General features: G+C 41.6%; 1 protein-coding gene across 1 annotated transcript; it reads right to left on the bottom strand.

Annotated features, from left to right (window-relative positions):
* Positions 1–14,581: 14,581 nt before the first annotated feature.
* On the bottom strand, positions 14,582–15,517 carry LOC149303422 (olfactory receptor 6F1-like). Its single transcript, XM_089481222.1, is given in 1 exon segment — positions 14,582–15,517. A coding segment is annotated over 1 exon segment (936 nt).
* Positions 15,518–21,009: the final 5,492 nt, after the last annotated feature.

Raw genomic sequence — 21,009 nt, 5'->3', positions numbered from 1 at the left:
TTATCTGCCTCAGACAGAACAATGCATGGCTATTGAATCATGTGCATGTATTATCATTCTGTTTCTATTCACAAGACAGACACATAGTCTGCACCTACACTGCAGAATTAATGCTTTTGCCATGTTCCAGTTTTGGGAGCCATTTAGCCTTTTATGTCAGAGACCTCTGGGGCCCCAATAAACTGAAAATTCCAGGACTCCATAGGATGGAGCCACGGCAGGTAAAATGGTGTCAAGTTGCATTAATTCTGCTGTTGGGCAGCAGCCATAGTTCTGAAATGTTGTGTGATGAAATAGAAAAATGGAATTTTATTTAGACATAAACACTGGCATTTGTTTGGCAAAGCAGACTCTGTGATTTACAGGGCAGATGAATTAAAGAGTTTTTTCTTGATTTGAAAGAAGATGCATTCTGAAATGAAATGAAGAATAAAAAGGAGATAAAATATTGTTTTTAAAGGGATAAAATTAACATTTACATGGTAGAGATTACGATCATTAATATTTATTACCATTGGCTCTTTTGGCATGTTTGAAATTTAGGAATGAATAAGAGAAAGGAAAGAAGGGGGGAAATTGTATTTCATATTGCACTACCTAAGCCTGATGGCACAGAATAGAATTCCCCAACTATTCTCCCATCTAGACAAACAGGAAAAAATATTACCTTTGGCTCAAACAATGTGTTACTTTAAACTGAGATATGCATGGGATTCATACAAAACCAAAGCCTGACCTTCCTTAGGTAAAACAGGTTCCCTTCTGAAGCTACTGAAGCTAAATCTAGGTTTACAAAAAACACTATTATTGGTTCATGCTCCAGTGTATAGGTGGGTATGAGAGTCTGGTTTCTTGGTGTTAGGTAATTAGGACTAAGGGCAAGGATGGAAAGCAGGTTCGCCACATCCTCAAAGGAAGAAAAAAATGTGGATCACCAGTGTGGAATATAGAAAACAGCAAATCATGAAAGGGAAGGGGAGGGAAAGGAAAAGGCAAGAATTGGATTGCACTGCCAGTCTGCTCTCATTGCCAGTCTGGAAAGAAAATGCAAAATAAAATGGAATGAAGCTTTATGTAGTGAAAATCCCTTGCTGGAATAATGCAAATCTCTTTCTTAAAACACACACAAAGACACCACATCTGGTTTCTTCCTTGTCTCTATAAACACCATCTTTTAAGGTTCTCTTTCTTTGAAAATACTGAAGGTAGGAGATGGGGAGAGATTGTGTTTGAGTGACTGACTGGGCTACCTTCCAATTCTATAGCACATGCACCACACTCTCTCAAGTCATTATGGGCTACTGAGATAAAAGATGCTCATCTTAAGAGGTTCATAGATAGCTTCTGTTCCACATAATGATATAACAATGGCAGGTTATAGCCCGCCGCTTTGAGGAGGTCTGCCGCCGCCGCCGTTTGCTCCATAAGGGAGCCGTCGCAGTCACACTGAGTGGCTCCCTTGCGGAGCAAAAAAGAAGCTCCAAAATGGAGCTTCTTTCTGCGGCACCCTAATGACGTCGCGAGGCGCCGCTGGCGCACTCGCGACGTCATTAGCACCGCGACACGTTCGGATGCACAGCGTCCGATATGTAAAGATGGCGCCGGCCGTGTGGAACGGCCGGCGCCATATTGTATGGACAGAGTCCGTATTAGAGCCAGGGGCGTCTAGAAGAGACGCCCCTTTTTTAAAATGGGACGTCCTGCAGACGTCCCAAGTGCCGGTCTGTAACCGGCCAATGTCTGCATTCACATGTGCATGAACGGCAGTAACTGGGGAGTAGCTACTGTATTGGTGTGATGTCTCAAATATGGCATGAACACAGCATACCAGGGCAAACTCATCTGGGACTCTTCAAAATGATTCAGCCAAAATCTTTATTTTGAATCAAAATCTTTCAGCTTCTAAAAGTTTCTAATGTATTTATTCACATTGTAAAATCATAGTTATCAAACTACTGAATCGCTTGTATAATGTTTATTCTAATGTACTTTGTATGTATATATGTATGTATGTATTGTAAACTTGCTAATTGTAAACCATGCTGTGAAGGCCTTATGCCCACATAAATAAATAAACAAGCAAAGCAATAAAGGGAAAAAAATTATATAAATGGAACTTTTGGCTACAAAACTTTGGCCCGAGACACACCAGCCAAAAGTGGTGTGCCAGCGCTGAAACTATGGTTCCAGAGCATGTGGCAACCGCATGCTCTGGAACCCTAGTCTGTATGGGCGGCAGCATCATGGCGGCATCCTCTCTACATGGGTGCCGCCATGATGATGCCACTGCCGCTCAGCATTTGCACATCACTGCACGTTGCGTACGTCATGAGTGTGCCAATGGCACACTCATGATGTACACAACATGCCACAGAAAGAACCAGGAGAACCTGGTCTCTTTTTACTGCAGAGGGACGCCACATGGTTTGGCAGCTGTGGCGTCCTTCCCCAGTTAAAATGGGCAACTCCAGCCCACCATTTCGGGGCGGTCTGTACTGCCCCTTTACGATTAGATTGAACTTCAAGAAGAAGTAGTGTGGCTAGAGATAATGGAAGAAATTTGCAGAGTATTAAGTAGTCATCATTCAGTTTGATACAGTTTATTACAATCCTTCAGATTATACCCCTTTGAATTTTGTGATGCTTAAAATACACTCCAAAAAGTATACATAAATACAAAGCTGGATATAAAATATGTTCAGCCATACATATATTGTGAGAAAAAGTGGTCAAAATATTAACAAATAGAAATATTAATGTGCTCTCTCTCTCTCTCTCTCTCTCTCTCTCTCTCAAACACACACACACACACATAATCACAAATTAATAGGGAAACAGGACATCACTGAACAAGGTATGAAAAAATAAAGCTGAGACTGATCCTTCCATCCCTAAGATCTGCTTTGTATATATACAAAGTGCAGCTATGATCAAATCTTCATAACTATGAGCCATTTAGGACTTGCATGGAATGGAAAAAAGTGAAAATCCATTGTCCTGGATAAAATCCCACTTTTATGCTTAACCCCTTCACATCCCTCAAGCCTGCTATTCTACCTGCAATATCAAAATTTGCCATTCATTAGTTATTGATTTTCACACACTAAGGATGCTTCTATGCTGCTTCATTAATGCAGCCTGATGCCACTTTAAAGATCACGACTCCATTTTATGGAATCCTGGGTCAGTACAGTAAGATCTAGATTGCATCACATCCTCTGGCTTGCCAGAAGCCAATCTAGCTCAGATCAAAAGTCAGTCAAACAAGACTGGAATAAACAGAGATGTCTTGGATAAATGGCTATAATAAATGACTAGCAGAACAACTCTTTGACCTGCCCAGGCTCTCATGCTACTCTGGTTATATTAAAAGTGTGACATTTTCTGAACTCATATGAATAAACTGGACTATACAGAAATGCATTGATATCCAGAAAAGAACAAACACTCTGCCACAGCATATGGTTTCTATGCATCTTCCATCTCCAAGACTCTGAATGATATGATTCAACTGCTATTCCTGAGTAGAGAGAATTCATTAAACAATTGTTGTAGTTATGTGCCTTCAGGTAATTTCTGTCTATTGGCAACCCTAAAGCAACCCTATCATTCGGTTTTCTGGGGCTGAGAATGTGTGATTCACCCAAGATCACCCAGTGGGTTTCTTTGGCTGAGTCAGGAAATTTCATTTGGGGTGGTGAATTCTTATTTGGGGGGCAATGCATTCAATGGGGGTAAATGACACATTCTTTTGAAGTATTTTTCAGTGTTCTTTAAAACATTTTCTTGACTCATCGAGTTTATTTGAAATTTGGGCTATGGTACAGGACAGCAGAAAACAATATTTATTCCCTCTCTCTTCAATAATTAAAGTTGCTATATTCATAGTTGTTGGACAATATCCTTTTGGAATCCAGAAGCTACTTATTTTATTTAAATGTGATGAACTGAGATGAAATCACACATTAATCTCATTGAAACCAGTGGGAGATAGTTTTGCAATTGCTTGCCCCACTGATTCTTGTAGGTATAAAAAGCAGGACTATATCCATCTCAAGCCAGTGATATATTTCATATATATCACAGGTTTGGAATTATTGCTATGTAATAATAAACAAGAAAAATAACTTGTGAATTTTATTCTGCATATCATTTACGTGCAACAAACAGTGGTGTCTGGTTTGAATGCAGAATGGAAATACTGGTTTATCCTGGCTTTTTGTAGCAGCCCAAATAACAGTAAGTATCTCTTCCCCTTAGCATTTGTGCTTACCACTGGGGAAGTGCTCTCAGTTATGCTCTCAGCTATGTACATGTCTCAGTTCTGATGGAAAACCTATGCAACCTATGCAAACATTCCTTCACTATAAGAGCAACTAATGGAATTTGGTAGTGGAAACATTGCCACTTGCAAGAGAGAAAATTAAATGACCAGAGGGACACAGAGGCTACCCAGAGCTCCTTCTTAGATACACATGTATGGCAACACATATTTTGTTTGACTTGCTTGTCTGTGCTCCATTAATGAAACACATTTTCATTTTTAATCACCCTCACTGGGATCACTATATGGTTTCCTGATAATGATCCCCACTGGAACCTATTATTGGTGTGCATAATTGTCTCTTAACTTGTCTTTAAATTCTTCAGAGGATCAGGGCTACTCTGGGCCCTCAGCCAAGTTATAGTCATCAGACATGTTATAGATTGCTTTCACTTAATTAACACATTATATCTGTAGAATCTATTCTATCAGCTAATTGCTGAAATGAGACATTGTACCTGTAAAATTTATATTTATCTGAACTTTATCTCAATCTGACTACAGCCATGATTATTTTTATATTACCATTCTTATTCTTATTCTTATTCTTATACCACGACATTTGCTTGCCATGCCTGCTTACTGAAGTATACTGCATAATCAGCATTATTTCCCACATGGGTTACCTCACATACTGTTAATGATCTCACAGACAGTTTCCGACACAGTTTTACAGACAAAAATAAACTCTCTGTACTGAAGAATATGATGCTGTCTATTTACATGTTTTCAAAATAGATATCCACATATCCTTCTGCACTAGCTCCACCTGCTGGCCACAATTATCTCTTTAATGAGAATGCTGCTGTCTAGTGAAGCAGAACAGTTCATCACCATGTCCTCTGGCAAATCTAAAAACGGAGCTTGATGACTCACGGACATAGCTTTTCTCAAATTAAACGTAGTGTGAAAACTTGTAAAGTTACTTTTGAAAAAGTGATTATGGTTCTTCTCCAAGTTCATTGCTGCTGTTATAGTTGTAAAACTAATTTCTGAATTCTCAAAAGTAATTAGATTAGAATTGATCCTCTCTTATTTTTTCTCACTCTCTGTCTTACAACTACTGCCCTGTGCTACACAATGCATACTTCTTCCATTCACTATCCTGACATCTCTGTACCCAAAGAGAGCACAAAGCAGCAGCACAAGACATGGCATGAGTGAACATCTGAACTCTCTGACAGTCTACTATTTATTGGAAGCATGCTTCTGTAACTATAAAAGTAATTTTAAAAATGGCAATTATTGATAGTTACATTTCAACAGTAATGTAATGCAATTACACATTTATTATCAGAAAAGAGCATTATAACTAGAACACGGTTGACTGAGATCCTGTCCTAAAAGATATTCAGGTCTCACATAGCTAAGTTTATGTAGCTATGCCTCCCTCAAAACCCGCCTTATAAGCTATGAAGCCCTCTCCATTACAACCATTTCCAAGTTTTTGCAGAGCAAAGGGATCAGTGGTAACGCATCCAGCTATTTTCTGTTAGCTGGATATACCCACCTTGTAAGACATGTGGCCTACTTCCACCACCATGGACCTCCAGAGGTCCTTGGGACATACCTGTAGGTGACATCCATGCAGCATGTCCACCTAAAACAAAAAATGGCAGAATGTGTAAACAACCTGGAAATAGCCATGGGGGCATTACTTGGCTTACAAAGTGGGGTTGGAGTGGGACCTTTTGGTTATTTCACTTTTAGAAGAGAATTCCAACCTACACAATGACTGAAAAAGTGGGTTGTGATAGGCAGACTAATGATATTGTAACTTAATAACAAAATGCCACCCAGTCATTGGACTGTGTTGAATGTTTTTCATGGTCTCTCACCTGTACCATGTGGAAATGGGTAATTTCCTGGTAGAAACCCAATTCTGATTCAGTCACACTTAAAGGTGTGTTCATTGAAAGGATATTTAATAGCTATACTCTAATTTGTGCCTCTTCTCCCCATGTGCTTTCTTAAAGCTGAGACTAGCAAACTGTGTTTGGGCCTGTATTTGCTTCTGGTAGATGTAAACGGGATAATATTGCATTAAAATGTGAACTTAACAAATTTCTCATCCATGCCTAGCAACTTCACACAACATGGATAATGTCATTTCTGGTTATTAACAGGCATAACATAATAACTCTATTCAAATCATTTGTCTGCATATTTATATATATATATATATATATATCCTGTCTACATCACCAACAACCAATGCTGCAGAATGGTGTTGTTGGACACAATGGGGGAGTGGCTCAGTATAATAATATCAGAATATAAGGTAGACATTATATATGATAGACAACATGAAGATTTATCATGATATTATATTTAGCAATGGAGTCATGTGTAATTTCATCCTTCATTTTGAATATGTTGAATATGCTCCTGAGCAAGCCTTTCTACCTCAATGAGAACTTTCCCCCACATATTAGCAATTCCTACCCATACTTCTGTCTGTATTAAAACCTGAATATTTTTCCGGACAAAACATTGGTCTATCTGTGATGCTACAGGAGTGTTAGTCCTGACCTTATGTCAAAACTCTTATGAAACAGCTCACTGAGCAATTTCAGTTCAACACCAATCTTTTCACACATTCTGATTGGACTTATACATAGTGAGATCTTGAATACAAGTACAGTGGAACCTCGCCTTACGCAGGGGATCCGTTCCGGACCACCACCACCCCGTAAGGTGAATTCTGCCTATGCTCGAGTCCCATTCAAGTGAATGGGGCTCATGCATGCAGCAGCGTGGCAGTGCAGCAGCACACGCACGCCACAGGCACATGTCCCATTCACATGAATGGGACGTGCTGCCCTGTGCGCTCCTGCGTGGCTTTAACACTTACACTCAAAGCCACATATAACGCGCCCGCTTATAATGCAGCACACTGTATGAACCAAACCTAAGTTGATCTACTTCTTTCATATGAAGGATTATACAATAAATAAATAAATAAATGCTGAGCAGAACAAAGCTCAGACATCTTAGAGTACTTGGATGATTGGAGAGGTCAAGTAGTAGTATTCTCATGTTTAGATGCAGTGTTGGATGTAATACTGTGTAGGACAATAAAAGTAAAAGTTTTCCCCCTTGACATGAATATCTAGTCATAACTGACTGTAGCAGGTGGTGATCATTTCCATTGCTAAGCGAGGGAGCCAACATTGCCCGGTGGTCATGTAGCCAGCATGACTGCACAGAACGCTGTTAACGTCCCACTGAATTGGTACCTATTCATCTAACCTGCATTTTCATAAGACTATCAAAATTGTTATTGTTATTGTCATTGTTATATTGTTTTGATTTTGAATCTCAGATTGCTCACACAAATGTCAAAGTAAAAAGTTCATGGCCATTATGCAAAATCCAGAGCAAACTGGATTTTACCTCTGGAGTGATCAGGGTACAGATACACTCCTGTGATAGACCTGCATTTGGTTTGCTTCAGAATGAATTTCAGGATAAAAAAGTCAAAAAGTTAACGTTTATTGTACTAGCCAAAGGCCATGACAAAATGTGCTTATCAAAAAGCATAAAACATTTAATCACTTTCTGTCAGCTGAATTGGCTTTTTGTCAACATAGCCCCCATCTACTAACTGATTTCAGAGACCAGTCCACAAAAAGCAAAAACACCCTCCCAAAAGACAAGCCAGCTTCAGAAAGAAAGAAAGAAAGAAAGAAAGAAAGAAAAGATGTCACAAGAAAAAAGCCAAGCTGTGCCTTTTCCAACCCAATTACTACTCTTGCATAAATTTAGGTCAGAATCAAAATGATCTTAAGTAATTAGATTTTAGTACCCAGTTGCAGTTGGCCTAGTGAGCTCTCAGCACTTTCAGTCTTCTTTCTGAGTTAGGATTGTATTCAAATGCAAATTCTTGGTGTCATAAGAAGTCAACTTATTGTTAGTTATTGTTGTTGTATTTTTTAAAACCCAAGGAGAGATATTTATGTAGATATTCTGCCTTATCTATCAAAATAATTTCAGGTTTGGATGCCATACATCCTCTATACTTCTCTGTCTAATGCAACAACTTAGGTTGGGTTGGCCATGGCTAATTTTAGCCATTCAGCTAGCCATATGAATGAAGATGACAGCAGACATATTAATTCACAGCAGGATATATCCAATGTGACTCATAATTTTCATTTCCTTTTAATTATTAAGATGTCTGATAGAATTTCAAAGTGGAACTCTTGCATAAAAACATTAAATGTACACATATGCAACAATTTTATTACATAAGCAAATTATTTTAATATATTTTTATAAATCCACTGAACTATTTTAAGCCATATGAAATATACCCTTTGCTTAGAGATACATTTTGCCTTTGAAAAAGTTTGTTTGCTAATAGCTCCTCATGAGCCCTATTAGAGTTACCAAAACTTTCATATGTAATTCCACAAGAGATTAATCAACATCTCCAGTTTTCTGGACCACAGCGATGAAGCTGAATTGGTCACCATGAGCCTCATCACTGCAGCCCAGAGTTCAAATTCTCCGGAGTGTTATTAGGAAATCAAGATTTAGAAAAAAAAAGATCTGCTGGGAAGCTGCATCTTGTCAACTCTGTGACTAATTATAAGTTTCATTTTTTAGAAACAAATTGCAACTGAAGACACATGAAATGAAGCAGAATGTAATGATTTCAGGTGCTTGTTATGTTTTAGCTTTTGTCATAGTTGGGTAGCATTGGTACTAAAAAGTCATGCACAAAATATGGACAAAAAGAGGCAACCATTTAAACTAGTAATTTTTAACATTTCATTTCATTCTGAGAGCACAAATGTTTGTAACTGGAATGGTCTAATTAATCTTCAGGTCAGCCATTTTGACTAGTATGGTTAAACACTGCTTCAATGAGAAAATAATAATAATAATAATAATAATAATAATAATAAGTCATTTCCTTTCCTTTTTTTCTCCCCATTATGATATGACTTATCAATACCTAGTACCTCTTTTTCAGGATATACCACAGGGTTTTCTGGGCTTTGTACACATAAAGAGGATTGGATCCTCCACCAGGCGTTTTAAGGAACATTCAGAATTATTTATCTCTGGGTTGAATGCAATGCAACTTCTCCTTAAAGTGCTCCCATTACACTATTTTAACATCTACAGTTCTACACAAATCCCAATGAAGGTTTTGTCTGCATAGCCCAAATAAAATGGCCTCCCCTATCCTCTCAGTGGGGAGACCAAATGATGCACAGCCCAAACACAGCCCATTCAGCAGGGGTTTACCTCTGTTAAACTATACTAAAATACCTCCCTGTTTGCTCCAGATCTTCTTTGAAGATCTGGAGCCCATTGTTACAATGTTGGACAGCTGTTCAAAATGCAACATGCTGAGATGCCATTGTTACGTTCTCTGAGGTCAGAATGAGAAACCCAGCCATGATCACATGGGTCTGAAACAGACAGGCCACACAACACAGTTTACAACCATGTTTGTGGCATAGCATTTAGATGACACATACCCCAAACTTGGCAGGAAACTGTGCCAGACCCACATCATCTTAAAAGAATTGCTCCTTTTGCTAACCCAATTCAAATGGTATCAAGTCAGCTTTAATGTTTAGTGACTCTGAATAAGATTTTATTTCTGTTTTAAAAATGTGGAAGCTACCTGAAAGTCAGAAAGCAGAGGGAAATCATAGAATCATAGAGTTGGAAGAGACTGCAAGGGCCATCCAGTCCAACCCCCTGCCATGCAGGAAATCCAGATCAAATGCATGCACAATGCCTCAACCCAGAAAGGAGCAAGCCAGCCCATGTGGAGGGATTTTGCAAAGAGAATACCAAGGGATATGTGCATGATAATAACAATGTTTGTTGGCATGTGGAAGCTACCTGAAGGCCACAGAACAGGGGAAAATGCATGCACACTGTGTCCCAAACCACAAAGGCACAGGTAGTAGGTTTAACTTCCGATAACCCCCCTCCCCCAATGAACCAACCTCTTCTCTTGCGTGGTAGTGGCTCTGGCTCTTCCTTCCTTCCTTTCTTTCTTTCTTCCTTTCTTTCTTTCTTTCTTTCTTTCTTTCTTTCTTTCTTTCTCTTTCTCTTTCCTTCTCTGCGTCCTCCTCCTCCTCCTCCTTCCCCCCCTCACCGCTCTTCCATGGGGGGAGGGCTGAGGGCAGAGCCAGGAGAGCCAGGAGAGCGGAGCCAGAAGGCGAAGGGCAGGGCCAGGAGGGCGGAGAGAGAAGGGAAGAGGGTAGAGCCAGGAGAGCCAGGAGAGCGGAGCCTGAAGGGCGAAGGGCGGGGCCAGGAGGGCGGAGGGTGAAGGAGGAGGTGGGAGGAGGGTGTCACCCATTCGGAGGCCTGGCACGGCCCTGGAGCCCTCGAACAGGGCTCCAGGAAGCACACCGGGCCTCCTAGATGGGCGCCACCATTTTGTTTTTTAAAATGGCAGCGAAGTCTCGCACGACGAGAAAGGTCGCGCAAGACTTCGCCGCCATTTTAAAAAGCGGCAGGAGCAAGCGGGGGCCGGTCCTGGCGCCTCCGGGGGCCGGATGTGGCCCGCGGGCCGCAGGTTGCCGACCCATGCTCTAGCTTGTTCTTATCATTGCTAAATTGATACTGTTGTCAAACTGCTGCAATTGCCATTATTTGTGACCAGAATCACACAAGGAAAACAAACTAGCTGTTGCTGCAAAATGTACTGGTCACATAGGACTTGTTTTCTGATAGATAAGAATAACCCTTCCTTGGTGCCTTGAGCCAGATATGCCACAGGGCCAGATATGTACCATCTGGCTCCAGGGGCTGCAGAGATTGCAAAGTGTGTGTACGCGCACACATGCACACATGCACCTTCAAAAAGCTCATCAACATTTGGGGAGCCTGTGAATTTCCTAGAGTTTTCTTAGGTGAGGAATCATCAATGGTGATTTTTCAAGTTCCTTCCTCTGAAAGCTAGCATACTACACCTGGTATTCCCTGGCAGTCTCCCCTCCAAGTACTAACTAGGGCCGACTGACCCTGAATAGCTTCCAAAATCTGAATATTTTTGGACTGCAGCTCCAGTATTTCTCAGCATTGGCTACCCCAGCTAGGGGCTGCTGGAACTTGCAGTCCAACAACAGCTGGACTCTATAACTCCAATGAATTCAGTGCATTATCGTATGTGCTGAAAAGAGCAGGGTAGAGAAAGAGTAAAAAGGAGCTTGGAAAAGTTTTGGACGACAGCTCCCATAATCCCCCTTCCAGCTATAGGATTTGTAGTCAAAACTGATCCCAGCTTGACTTCTTCACTCTATCTTCCACATAAAAATATGCGAAGCTAACCCCCGCTCCCCCTCCCTCGTGTGACATTTTCTGTTTTAGCTTTGACAAATTTCAACCCAGTCCGTGCAAAAACACAAAACATCACACAATTTCATTGGCAAGACAGCTTTTTATGTGACTTGCTATTGTGTAAAAATGTACACACTCTTGCACCCCTGCAGTTTTATTACACTGATGCTGTAAAACAATAAACTTTTAGAACAATGAATTTCAAAGGTAATTTCCTGCCCCTTATTGGAATGGGTGATCGCTGCCCCTTGTAAGGGATTAGACATTGTAATTATCTCACACTGCTCATGGGGGGTAGAATAGTAATTTCATTACCCACCATTCTTCAGGCACCAAAATAATTATTCTGTCATTTCATGTTACTACTTGGAACTATTCTACCTAACCTACATTAGAAGCCTTTAAAAAGGCCGTTAAGATGGATCTCTTCAGGCAGGCCTTTCCAGATTAGCCTTTCCAGGTTATTCTCCTCCCCCACCGTCACCGACATTATTGGCCCTGTTCCCCCCCCCCCCCAGTAGATACTTACCTCAAATCTATGTGCAATTTTAGCAAATCTGAATTTGAAATTTTGAATTTATCTTGTTTAATTTCTGTTTTATTGCTCTTCGGTTAATGTTTTTATAACTGGGGGAGGGTTGGGATATGGGATTGATTATAATTCTGTATTTTTATTCTTATGACATTTTATTGTTATATTTGTGTTGTAGTCTGCCTTGATTCCCTTGGGAATCTATTGCTAAATGTTATTCAATAAAGTCAGTGTTTACTTTTTACAACAGAAGCCTCTGCCTGTGTGCATTTCAAACCACGTAGACACACAGAACTATGCTACCGAACATATTAAACTTGTAAGAGGAAGACATTTTGGACCCTAGCCCTGTACATTTAGGGAAAGTGTATAAAGGGTGGATGCTGGGCAGGTGTCATTGATGAGGGGCCTCTTAATAAGTAAGAGGTAAAAGGTAAAATGTAACCTCGAGGGAAGAAGGCAACATACCCCTCATTTTCCAATGTGTTCCCTGGTTGCAAAGGAGAGGTGGTCACTAAGGAGAAGGTTCTCTCCCATGTCCCCACTAACCATGATTTCAGTGGTGGTGGAACTAAGGGAAGGGCCTCTCCTGATGATCTCAGGGCACAAGCCAGCTTATTTATTTTATTTTATTTTATTTTATTCAATTTCTGTACTGATTTTCCCCCAGGAAGGACTCAGGGTGGCTTACAAGATAAAAACATCTAAAAAACTTCACTGTGAAAAATTAAAAACAATTAAAGTCATCTAGGTAGATACAGTCGGCCTAATAGCCTCAAACTGAGCCATACAGGGTTTTATAAGCCATAATCAGCACTCAGTTATCTTTAGTGAATTTTAGATGGACAAGAATTTTTTTTCCTAAGAGAAATGGTTTTCTTCTGGCTGTTTTCCCATGAACACCATTTTGGTCTGGCTTTTCCTCAGTATCTGAATCATGAATATTTACATTAGCCAAGATGAGAATGGCCTGTACCAATCTGGATGTTTTTCTGGGGTCCTTTATGACTTTCTAGGTCATGTATTGGTTCTTGAAGAGATTTTGGTAGGATGATTGTTTCTGGGTGAACGTCCCTGTGAATTTGTGCTAAGGTTGTGTAGAAAAGGAAATTTTTATCAGTTTTTTATTTAATTTCTTCTGGCAGTCCTATGATGGACTTTCTCCATTTGATGTACTGGCTGACAATAGATTGGCATAGCTATAATTGTGCCAAGAAAGAGGGACCAGACACCATGATATAGGTTTTAATGAGGCCACCACTTTATTGCAATCACAAATGTCATGAATCAGTCATTTTCCTAAATAACTATCTCCTGGTTAACAGGATGTATGTAATACAGGTCTAGAGGACAAAGAGCACAATGGCTTCTGAAATTCATGGGGTTGTCATAAATTGACAGGTGCTGTAATTTCACACACAGAGGTAGATCCAAAGAGGACCTATTCTGAGGTGAAGGAAGTGCCTCTCAGCCTTGTGGCCTTCAAGACATTTTGTGCTGCTCCCAAAATTCATCATCATTTGTCATGCTGGTAGAGACGTCTGAGAGTTGAAGCTGGAGGATCAAAGGCTGAGATTCCCTGGATTAAAAGTTTTCCTTTGGATGAATGGGGGAAGCCAAAAAGTGAACATAAGGCCTACCTAAACTGAAAATGTATCATAAATTAAGGAAAGTTATTAAGGATTTAGGAATCTCAAAGAAAAGCAGATTAAGCCTGACAGAATGTTCTGATCCATGTCTTCATCAACTGTTGGTTTTATCTACTCATACCAATAACAATCTGAAATGTAAGGTAAAGGTTCATTATGACTAGTTTTTACTTGGTTGTTGCATAGCAATTTTCTACTATGACTATTCATGGTTGATTTTCAATATCCTGTTAAGATTTGTTATATGTGTTCAAGCTTTTTCTGGGTAGATGTTCCAAAGCACCTATGAATGGTAAGGTGTATGTGTGGTTCAGGGTCAGATAGTTAGGAAAGACATCTAGACTGGCACTATGTTGTAAAATATTTTCCCCTTCATTTCACTGTTGTCACCATACTTGAACTCAAGCAGGAAAGGGGATAGGTTTCCCATACACTAGAGTACTGGGGTTCTCATTCTCATTTCACCACACAAGGATTTTCATTCAGATCAAATCCTCTATGCTTGCTCTAGAGTAAAACAAAACACAAATGCAGCTACAAACAAAGCTAATGTCTACTTTGGCCCTTAATGGCTTGCTTTGAGTCTGCAGTGGAATCTTAATTATGTTATAGCAATCCGCTGTCAGTTCTCTCCCAGTACTCATGAGCTGCTTTGTCCCATTAATCCAAGGTAAAGTAAGGAATAAGAATGCTTTTGATGGCATATTGTTCTTTAAAATATAACTGCACATTTCTTTCGAGCTCCTAAATAGAAGTTTTTCTTCAATGCAAAGAATTTCTAAATGCTTCCTTTACCTCTTTGTTTCTTAGTGTATAGATAAAAGGATTCAGCAAGGGAGTCACAACTGTGTTTAAGATGTTCACCATTTTGGGTATTTCTAAAGATGTCTGTTTGAAAGGCTTGACAAACAGAAAGATAGTAGAGCCATACCAAGTGATAACAACAGCAAGATGAGAGGAGCATGTTGAAAAGGCCTTTTGTTGTCCTTTACATGAAGGGATGCGCAGGATGATGGAGATGATGTAAATGTAAGAAAGAAGAGTTATCACACAGGAACCCAAGATGAATATAACAGATATCACAAAAGCTGCCATCTCAATGTAATAGGTGTCAGTGCAGGAAAGAATGATCCAGGAATCAATGTTACAGTAGAAATGATTAATCACATTGGGCCCACAGAAAGACAGCTTTGTGATCAGAAAAGCTGGTATACAAATTATGAGGAATCCACAGAGCCAGGAACAAGCTGCCAACTTGCTTGAGAAGCTGATGTCCATGATAGTGTTGTAATGCAAGGGATAACATATGGCCAAATATCAGTCATATGCCATGGCAGATAAAAGGAAATATTCTGTACACCCAAAGGCAAAAACAAAGTACATCTGTAAAATGCAGCCCATGAATGAGATGCTTCTGCTTTTCCCTTGTAATAGTGTAAGGGTCTTGGGGACAGAAGCTGTAGTATACCATATCTCCAGGAAAGAGAGGTTGCAAAGAAAGAAATACATGGGCGTATGGAGATGATTATTTGTTAGTACTAGAAGAATGATGGCCATGTTGCCCAAAAGTGCCAAGATGTACATGATAAGAAAGAGGATAAAGATGAAGAACTGTAAATACTGAGGTCCAGAGAAGCCAAGAAGAATGAATTCCACAACACTTGTTTCATTGTGGGTTCCTTCATGTTTTGCTCCCATCTGTCTTCTTTTGCCTGGCAAAATAAATTGCTGAATTAATATACTGAGCTAGAGCCACACATAGGAGATTATCACACAGGAGGAAAGCATCCTTCTCTCATGCTTAATTCATGTTATTAGCACGATTGGGGGAAGATTATCACACCCGTGCGTGCTTATCCCATTTTTCTACCATCTGTAAACAGTAATGGACCCATCATTGGATATTAACGGGAACTCCCATTAATACCCAATGATGGGTCCATTACTGTTTACAGATGGTAGAAAAATGGGATAAGCATGCAGGGATGTGATAATCTTCCCCCCAATCATGCTAATACCCAAATTAAGTATGGGAGAATTATGCTTTCCTCTCCCGTGTGATAATCTCCATAGTCATATTTGTAGAATTTGTGGAAATTAGTCATTAGTTTTGGTTATCATAATCATGGCTACCATAAATTTCCTTTATTTCATTGGGCCTTCTCTAAATATGATTAGGGAGATTATTGCACAGGATTCCCTCCCGATGCTGTTGCCACTTTTTAAACACCCGAAATAGCAATGGTTCTTTTCACACTAGCATGCAATCACGAATTGATAACAGGTTGGGTACGGATCTTATCACACTATAGTTCCATTTACTCATTAGCTATCCGAGATTAAGTAAGAAAAGTCAGACCCCTTTAAATCCCATTCTTCCTGCTCCAGATAAAAGGGCTGCGAGGGCATGGGATGGGGTGCAGTCAGACCCCTTTAAATTCTGTTTTTCCTGCCCCAGATGAAAGCACTGGCAGGGCATGGGTTGGAGTACAGTCAGACCATTTTAAATCCCATTGTTTCTGCCCCAGATGAAAGGGTTGCCTCCTCAGCACTAAGAAGTATTGCTTTCATTGGGAAAGGAGGTGTAGTCAAACCCCTTTAAATTCTCTTTCTCTCTGAATTAACCCTGAATGACCTACTTTTTAAAAAACATACATGCATACATACATACATACAAAATCTTACAACTATCAATCAGATAAAATAAGGAAAGGGACAAATTAACAAGTACATTGGTTACCATTCAGTAATCTAATATCTTTGAGTCATGCGTGTATTTTATCTACTACTATCAAGCAACTTATCCTTATTTATCTGACTTCTAACTTTCATATTAACGATTTCTAATTCTTACCTTATCTATTCCAATAACATCCCCATTCTTGTTTCTTCACTCATTTTCTCAGATATTCCTTTCATTCTTCACATTCCTTTATCTTCTATTTTATCTTTCCCCATACTCCATTCTCCATTCTTTATTCCTTCCTACTTAGTCTTTAATCCACCATTCCTTAACCGTTCTTACATCATTCACCCCCTCTGCTCTCTTCCTTCCTTCCAGCTTCCACTTCGTTTCTTACCTACTCTAACCTATTCTCACATACTCTTACCTTCAATCACATTCCATTACCTTCTTAAATCACTGAATGACCTATGTTAAGACTTCAAGAAGGGGGTTAACTGTGGGACTGACACCTATTCATGGGATTTTCCCATTCATTAAAAGCAGCAGCAGAAGTATAGATTAACTGCAGGATGCCTACTGCCGAGCCACAATGTGGTGTGATAAGATCCATCAATTAAATTTTCAATCCCCCTTTTATCCCAGTATTGAAGAAATATGCAATAATCTTCTAAATCTGGATTCACCACCACCAATAATGCTGTTTTTGTTCCAAAACAGCCTGGGGACCTAAGTACCAGAAAGACCCAGAGCTTCAACAGACGGGCCATAAAGGCTGGCATCAGGGTGGAATGAGGGCATGATGTCCACATGACCCCCGCCCCAACTCCACCCCAATGCCGGCATGATGTTGCATGCTCCACCACACAATATGACAACATGAATATGACAATAACAATATGAATTGTACCAACCCAAACAATTTTGTATAGATATGAATAGAGAGTACTGGTTTTGTACAAAAAATATCACATGCAACTTTTTCACAGAGTAAATTAATAGTCCATGAAATCATGCCATTTTCAAGAACTTTCTCAAATCAGAAAGTAGAGTTAAATTGTCCACAGAATAAATTTTTTTAAAGATTTACACTAGGAAGAACTAAGTGTTGTTGAACAGAAACAAAGTAGCGATAGAAGTTTTGGACCAGAGACTGGAGAAAGATAGGACTGCAGCAAAAGAGTAAAATAAATATTTTTAAGTTAAGAAATAACTTTTTAAAAAATGTATGTGTAATAACTGTTTGTGCTTGTTGTAATTTTCAATCATGGAGAGGGGGAAAGCTTCTAGATATTGTTTAATTTGGTGAAGCAGGTGATACTTTATGATTGACTAAACGTCATATGACACATTAAGTATTTTGGTGAGGTTTTGGTATACCTGTTTCGATGCCTACCTAAGACTGTAGGTAAAATGCAGTCGCCCCGATAGCGGGGCAGACTGCTTTGCCGCTGCAGCGCGGCAAAACTACAAGCCCCAGAGTGCTCTGGGGCTTGCCTCGGCTCCTGATTGGCTGGTGGGGCCGGAAGGGGCGGCCCTTCCGGCCCAGGGACGCTCTAGGAGCCGGTCTTGCTGGTGCGGGGCTTCCGGTCCTCCAAGGCTGCCCATTGGTGGGCTCGGCCTTGGGGGCGGGGCCCCGCAAAGGACGCAGAGGGGAGGGGCCGAGCAGTATATATTGCTGCTCGGAGGCCTCTCTGCCTCAGTCGGCGCTTGGCTCCGAGCAGAGCGGAGCCAAGCTTGGAAGGGAGCTAGCCTCGAGCTTCTCCCTTCCTTTGGAGGCCGACAGGGCCGAGGTTGGTGGGGTGGTGTGGTTCGGGGAGGTTCCCTCCCCGGATCCCCATTCCATCGGGCGCATTTGCCTTGGTCCGCGGCCTCCATTTTGCCGGCTTCTCCGCGGCCCGGCGGCCATTGGGGTAAGTCCCCCCACCCCCTAGGGTGCCTGCTGGGGGCAGGAGGCTCCATTTAGGGCCTTAATTTGGCGCCAGGCCTTTGTTTTAGGCCCCAGTTTTGGCGGGAGCCGCCATTTTGAGCTCCTTTTTTGGCGGGAGCGCCATTTTGTTCCCCCTTTTTGGCGGGAGCGCCATTTTGAATGCCCAATTTTGGCGGGAATAGCCATTACAGTAAAATAGGGGCCTTATTATCTTTGTTTTTCACCCTTTTAACCCTTGGGGTTAAATTTGCAGTACTTGGACACTGTCCTTTAGTGCCAATTAGCTTGGACATTTGCTGTGTGGGGACCTTTCCACACCTTGATCATTTCTGCTTGCCAGTGCCTGTGACTGTGTACTGCAATTTTAGCAGTTGCCTGTTTTTTACATCTGTTCAAGATGTCTCCAAAAAGGTCAAAGAGGATTGAGGCTCGCAGGGCTCGGTCGGTTATAAATCCTCATTTTTTGCCGAGTAGGTCTCAGGCCTCTAGTCATGGGTCCCTCATTACTACATTTGCACATGCTGGCCCGCACAGTGTGAGCAATCCTCCGGTGGCAGACATTGCACAGCCAGCTGTTCCTGCTGGGATGAATCCAGATGCTATTGCCAACTTATCCAGATCCATCACCGAATTCATTCAGCATGCTGTTGATGCTGGTCGGATGCCTCACCCATCGACGCCTGCAGTTCCAGTTCTTCAGCCAAGACATCAGGATGCTAGTGTGTCTGTACAGCCATCCACTTCTGCAGATATTCAAGACCCCCGGTCGTCCGGCCCTGGTTCCCGTCGACGGGAGGTTCAGCTTTCCAGCTCATCCAGCTCTTCAAGTTCCAGTTCATCATCGTCGTCATCGGACGAGGATGACCTTTCCGGAGTGTCAGCGACACAGCGGCGCCGGGACAAGAAGAGAAAGCGCAAGGCCAAGAGGAAACGACGGAGAGCGCGGAAGGCTGGTTCGGTTCAATCAGCTTCTACAGGTGGTTTTCACCCTGATGTGCCAGTGGGTAGGGATGGCTTTTGGGTTGACCATGCTATGGTCCCGGGTTTGCCGCGGTGGGCCATTAAGAAGCGAGCTTGGCGGCCCGGGGTGCAAGGTGTTTGGGTTGATCCGCTAGCAGCTGAGTTCCCGGTTTGCTCTCCTGGAGAGCGCCCTCCTGGAGCCCATCTGTCGAAGAAGATACGTAACAACATTCTTCGAGGTTGCTACGTTGATGTTTTCACCTTGCTGCAGCCTAAAGGAAAGGAGGCGGTTGCAGTCACTTCAACTAAAAAGAACAGGCATGAGCCTAAGGTTGCTCCGGCTGAGCCTACTTTTTCTAATTGGTTGGAGGGCTTTACCATCTTTGCCGCTGTAGTGTCCATGGCGTTCCCTGAGCGTGCTTGGCATTTGCTTAGCCATCTGTTGAACGTGCAGCGCGCCAGGGCTTTCGCTGGAGATGCAGCTGCTATTTCCTATGATGCTGCATTTTGCCAACATGCATCACAGAACTCTCGTGAACGTTGGGACCTTCTTCATCACGAGATTTGGCTCTTGGAAGTGGGCACGTCAGCGAGGCCCAAGGGCTCTCAAAAAGGGCCTGTTAAAAAGGACTCCAAGTTTCTATCTTGTTGGGACTACAATTCTAGTCATTGTACCCGTGTTAATTGTAAATATGAGCATTGCTGTTCCACTTGTAGAGGGTCTCACCCTAAATCTTCTTGTTCCCGTCCTGCTCAAGCTTCCCAGCCCTTTCGAGGCGGGCGCCCTGCTTCTGCAACCACCGGAAAAGGCGATGGGGCCGGGGGGCCGAGTGCCGGTCAAGCAGGGAGCCAAAAATAATTCGGTTGTTCCCACCCAGGCATTTTCGTTAGCCTTTTCTCCGGTAAATCCCAAGGTTCTTATTCCATTGCTGGAAGCTTATCCTGATAAGCAAGCTGCCTCTTATTTGGCCAATGGTTTTGTATTTGGGTTTAGGATTCCTGTTTCAGGTCATTTGGCACATTGGTTTCCCAAGAACTTGCTATCTGCCAGATCCATGCCTGAGGTACTCCGTTTAAAGATCAACAAGGAGATCCAGGTGGGGCGGGTTGCTGGCCCATTCCCTGCACCTCCTCTCGATAATTTTCATATCTCTCCTTTGGGTGTTGTACCCAAGAAAGCTCCTGGGGAGTTCAGGATAATTCATCACCTCTCTCACCCCCCAGGGTCTTCTGTCAATGATGCCATCCCTGATGAGCTTTGCTCAGTTAAATACGCTTCCTTTGATCATGCAGTTCGCTTAGTCAGGTCCTGCGGCCCAGGTGCACTTATGGCCAAGTGTGACATTCAGTCAGCCTTTAGACTCCTTCCGGTTCATCCGGACGATTTTCATTTCCTTGGTTTCCAATTTGAAGGTCAATTTTACTTTGACAAGGCTATGCCTATGGGTTGCTCCATAAGTTGCTCAGCATTTGAAACCTTTAGCACCTTTTTGGAGTGGGAGTTAAAGCATAGGGCGTCTTCTTCTTTGGTTACACATTATCTGGATGATTTTATGTTTGTGGGACCTGCTAATTCTAACATGTGTCTGGATTTATTAACTGCCTTTTCTTCCCTAG

This window comes from Sceloporus occidentalis, unplaced genomic scaffold (assembly GCF_023333645.1).
Source record: "Sceloporus occidentalis isolate IW3139 unplaced genomic scaffold, rSceOcc1.0.p SCAF_14, whole genome shotgun sequence".
Lineage (NCBI taxonomy): Eukaryota > Metazoa > Chordata > Lepidosauria > Squamata > Phrynosomatidae > Sceloporus > Sceloporus occidentalis.
The sequence above is the reverse complement of the archived record's forward strand: the minus strand, read 5'-3'. Positions and strand labels throughout refer to the sequence as shown.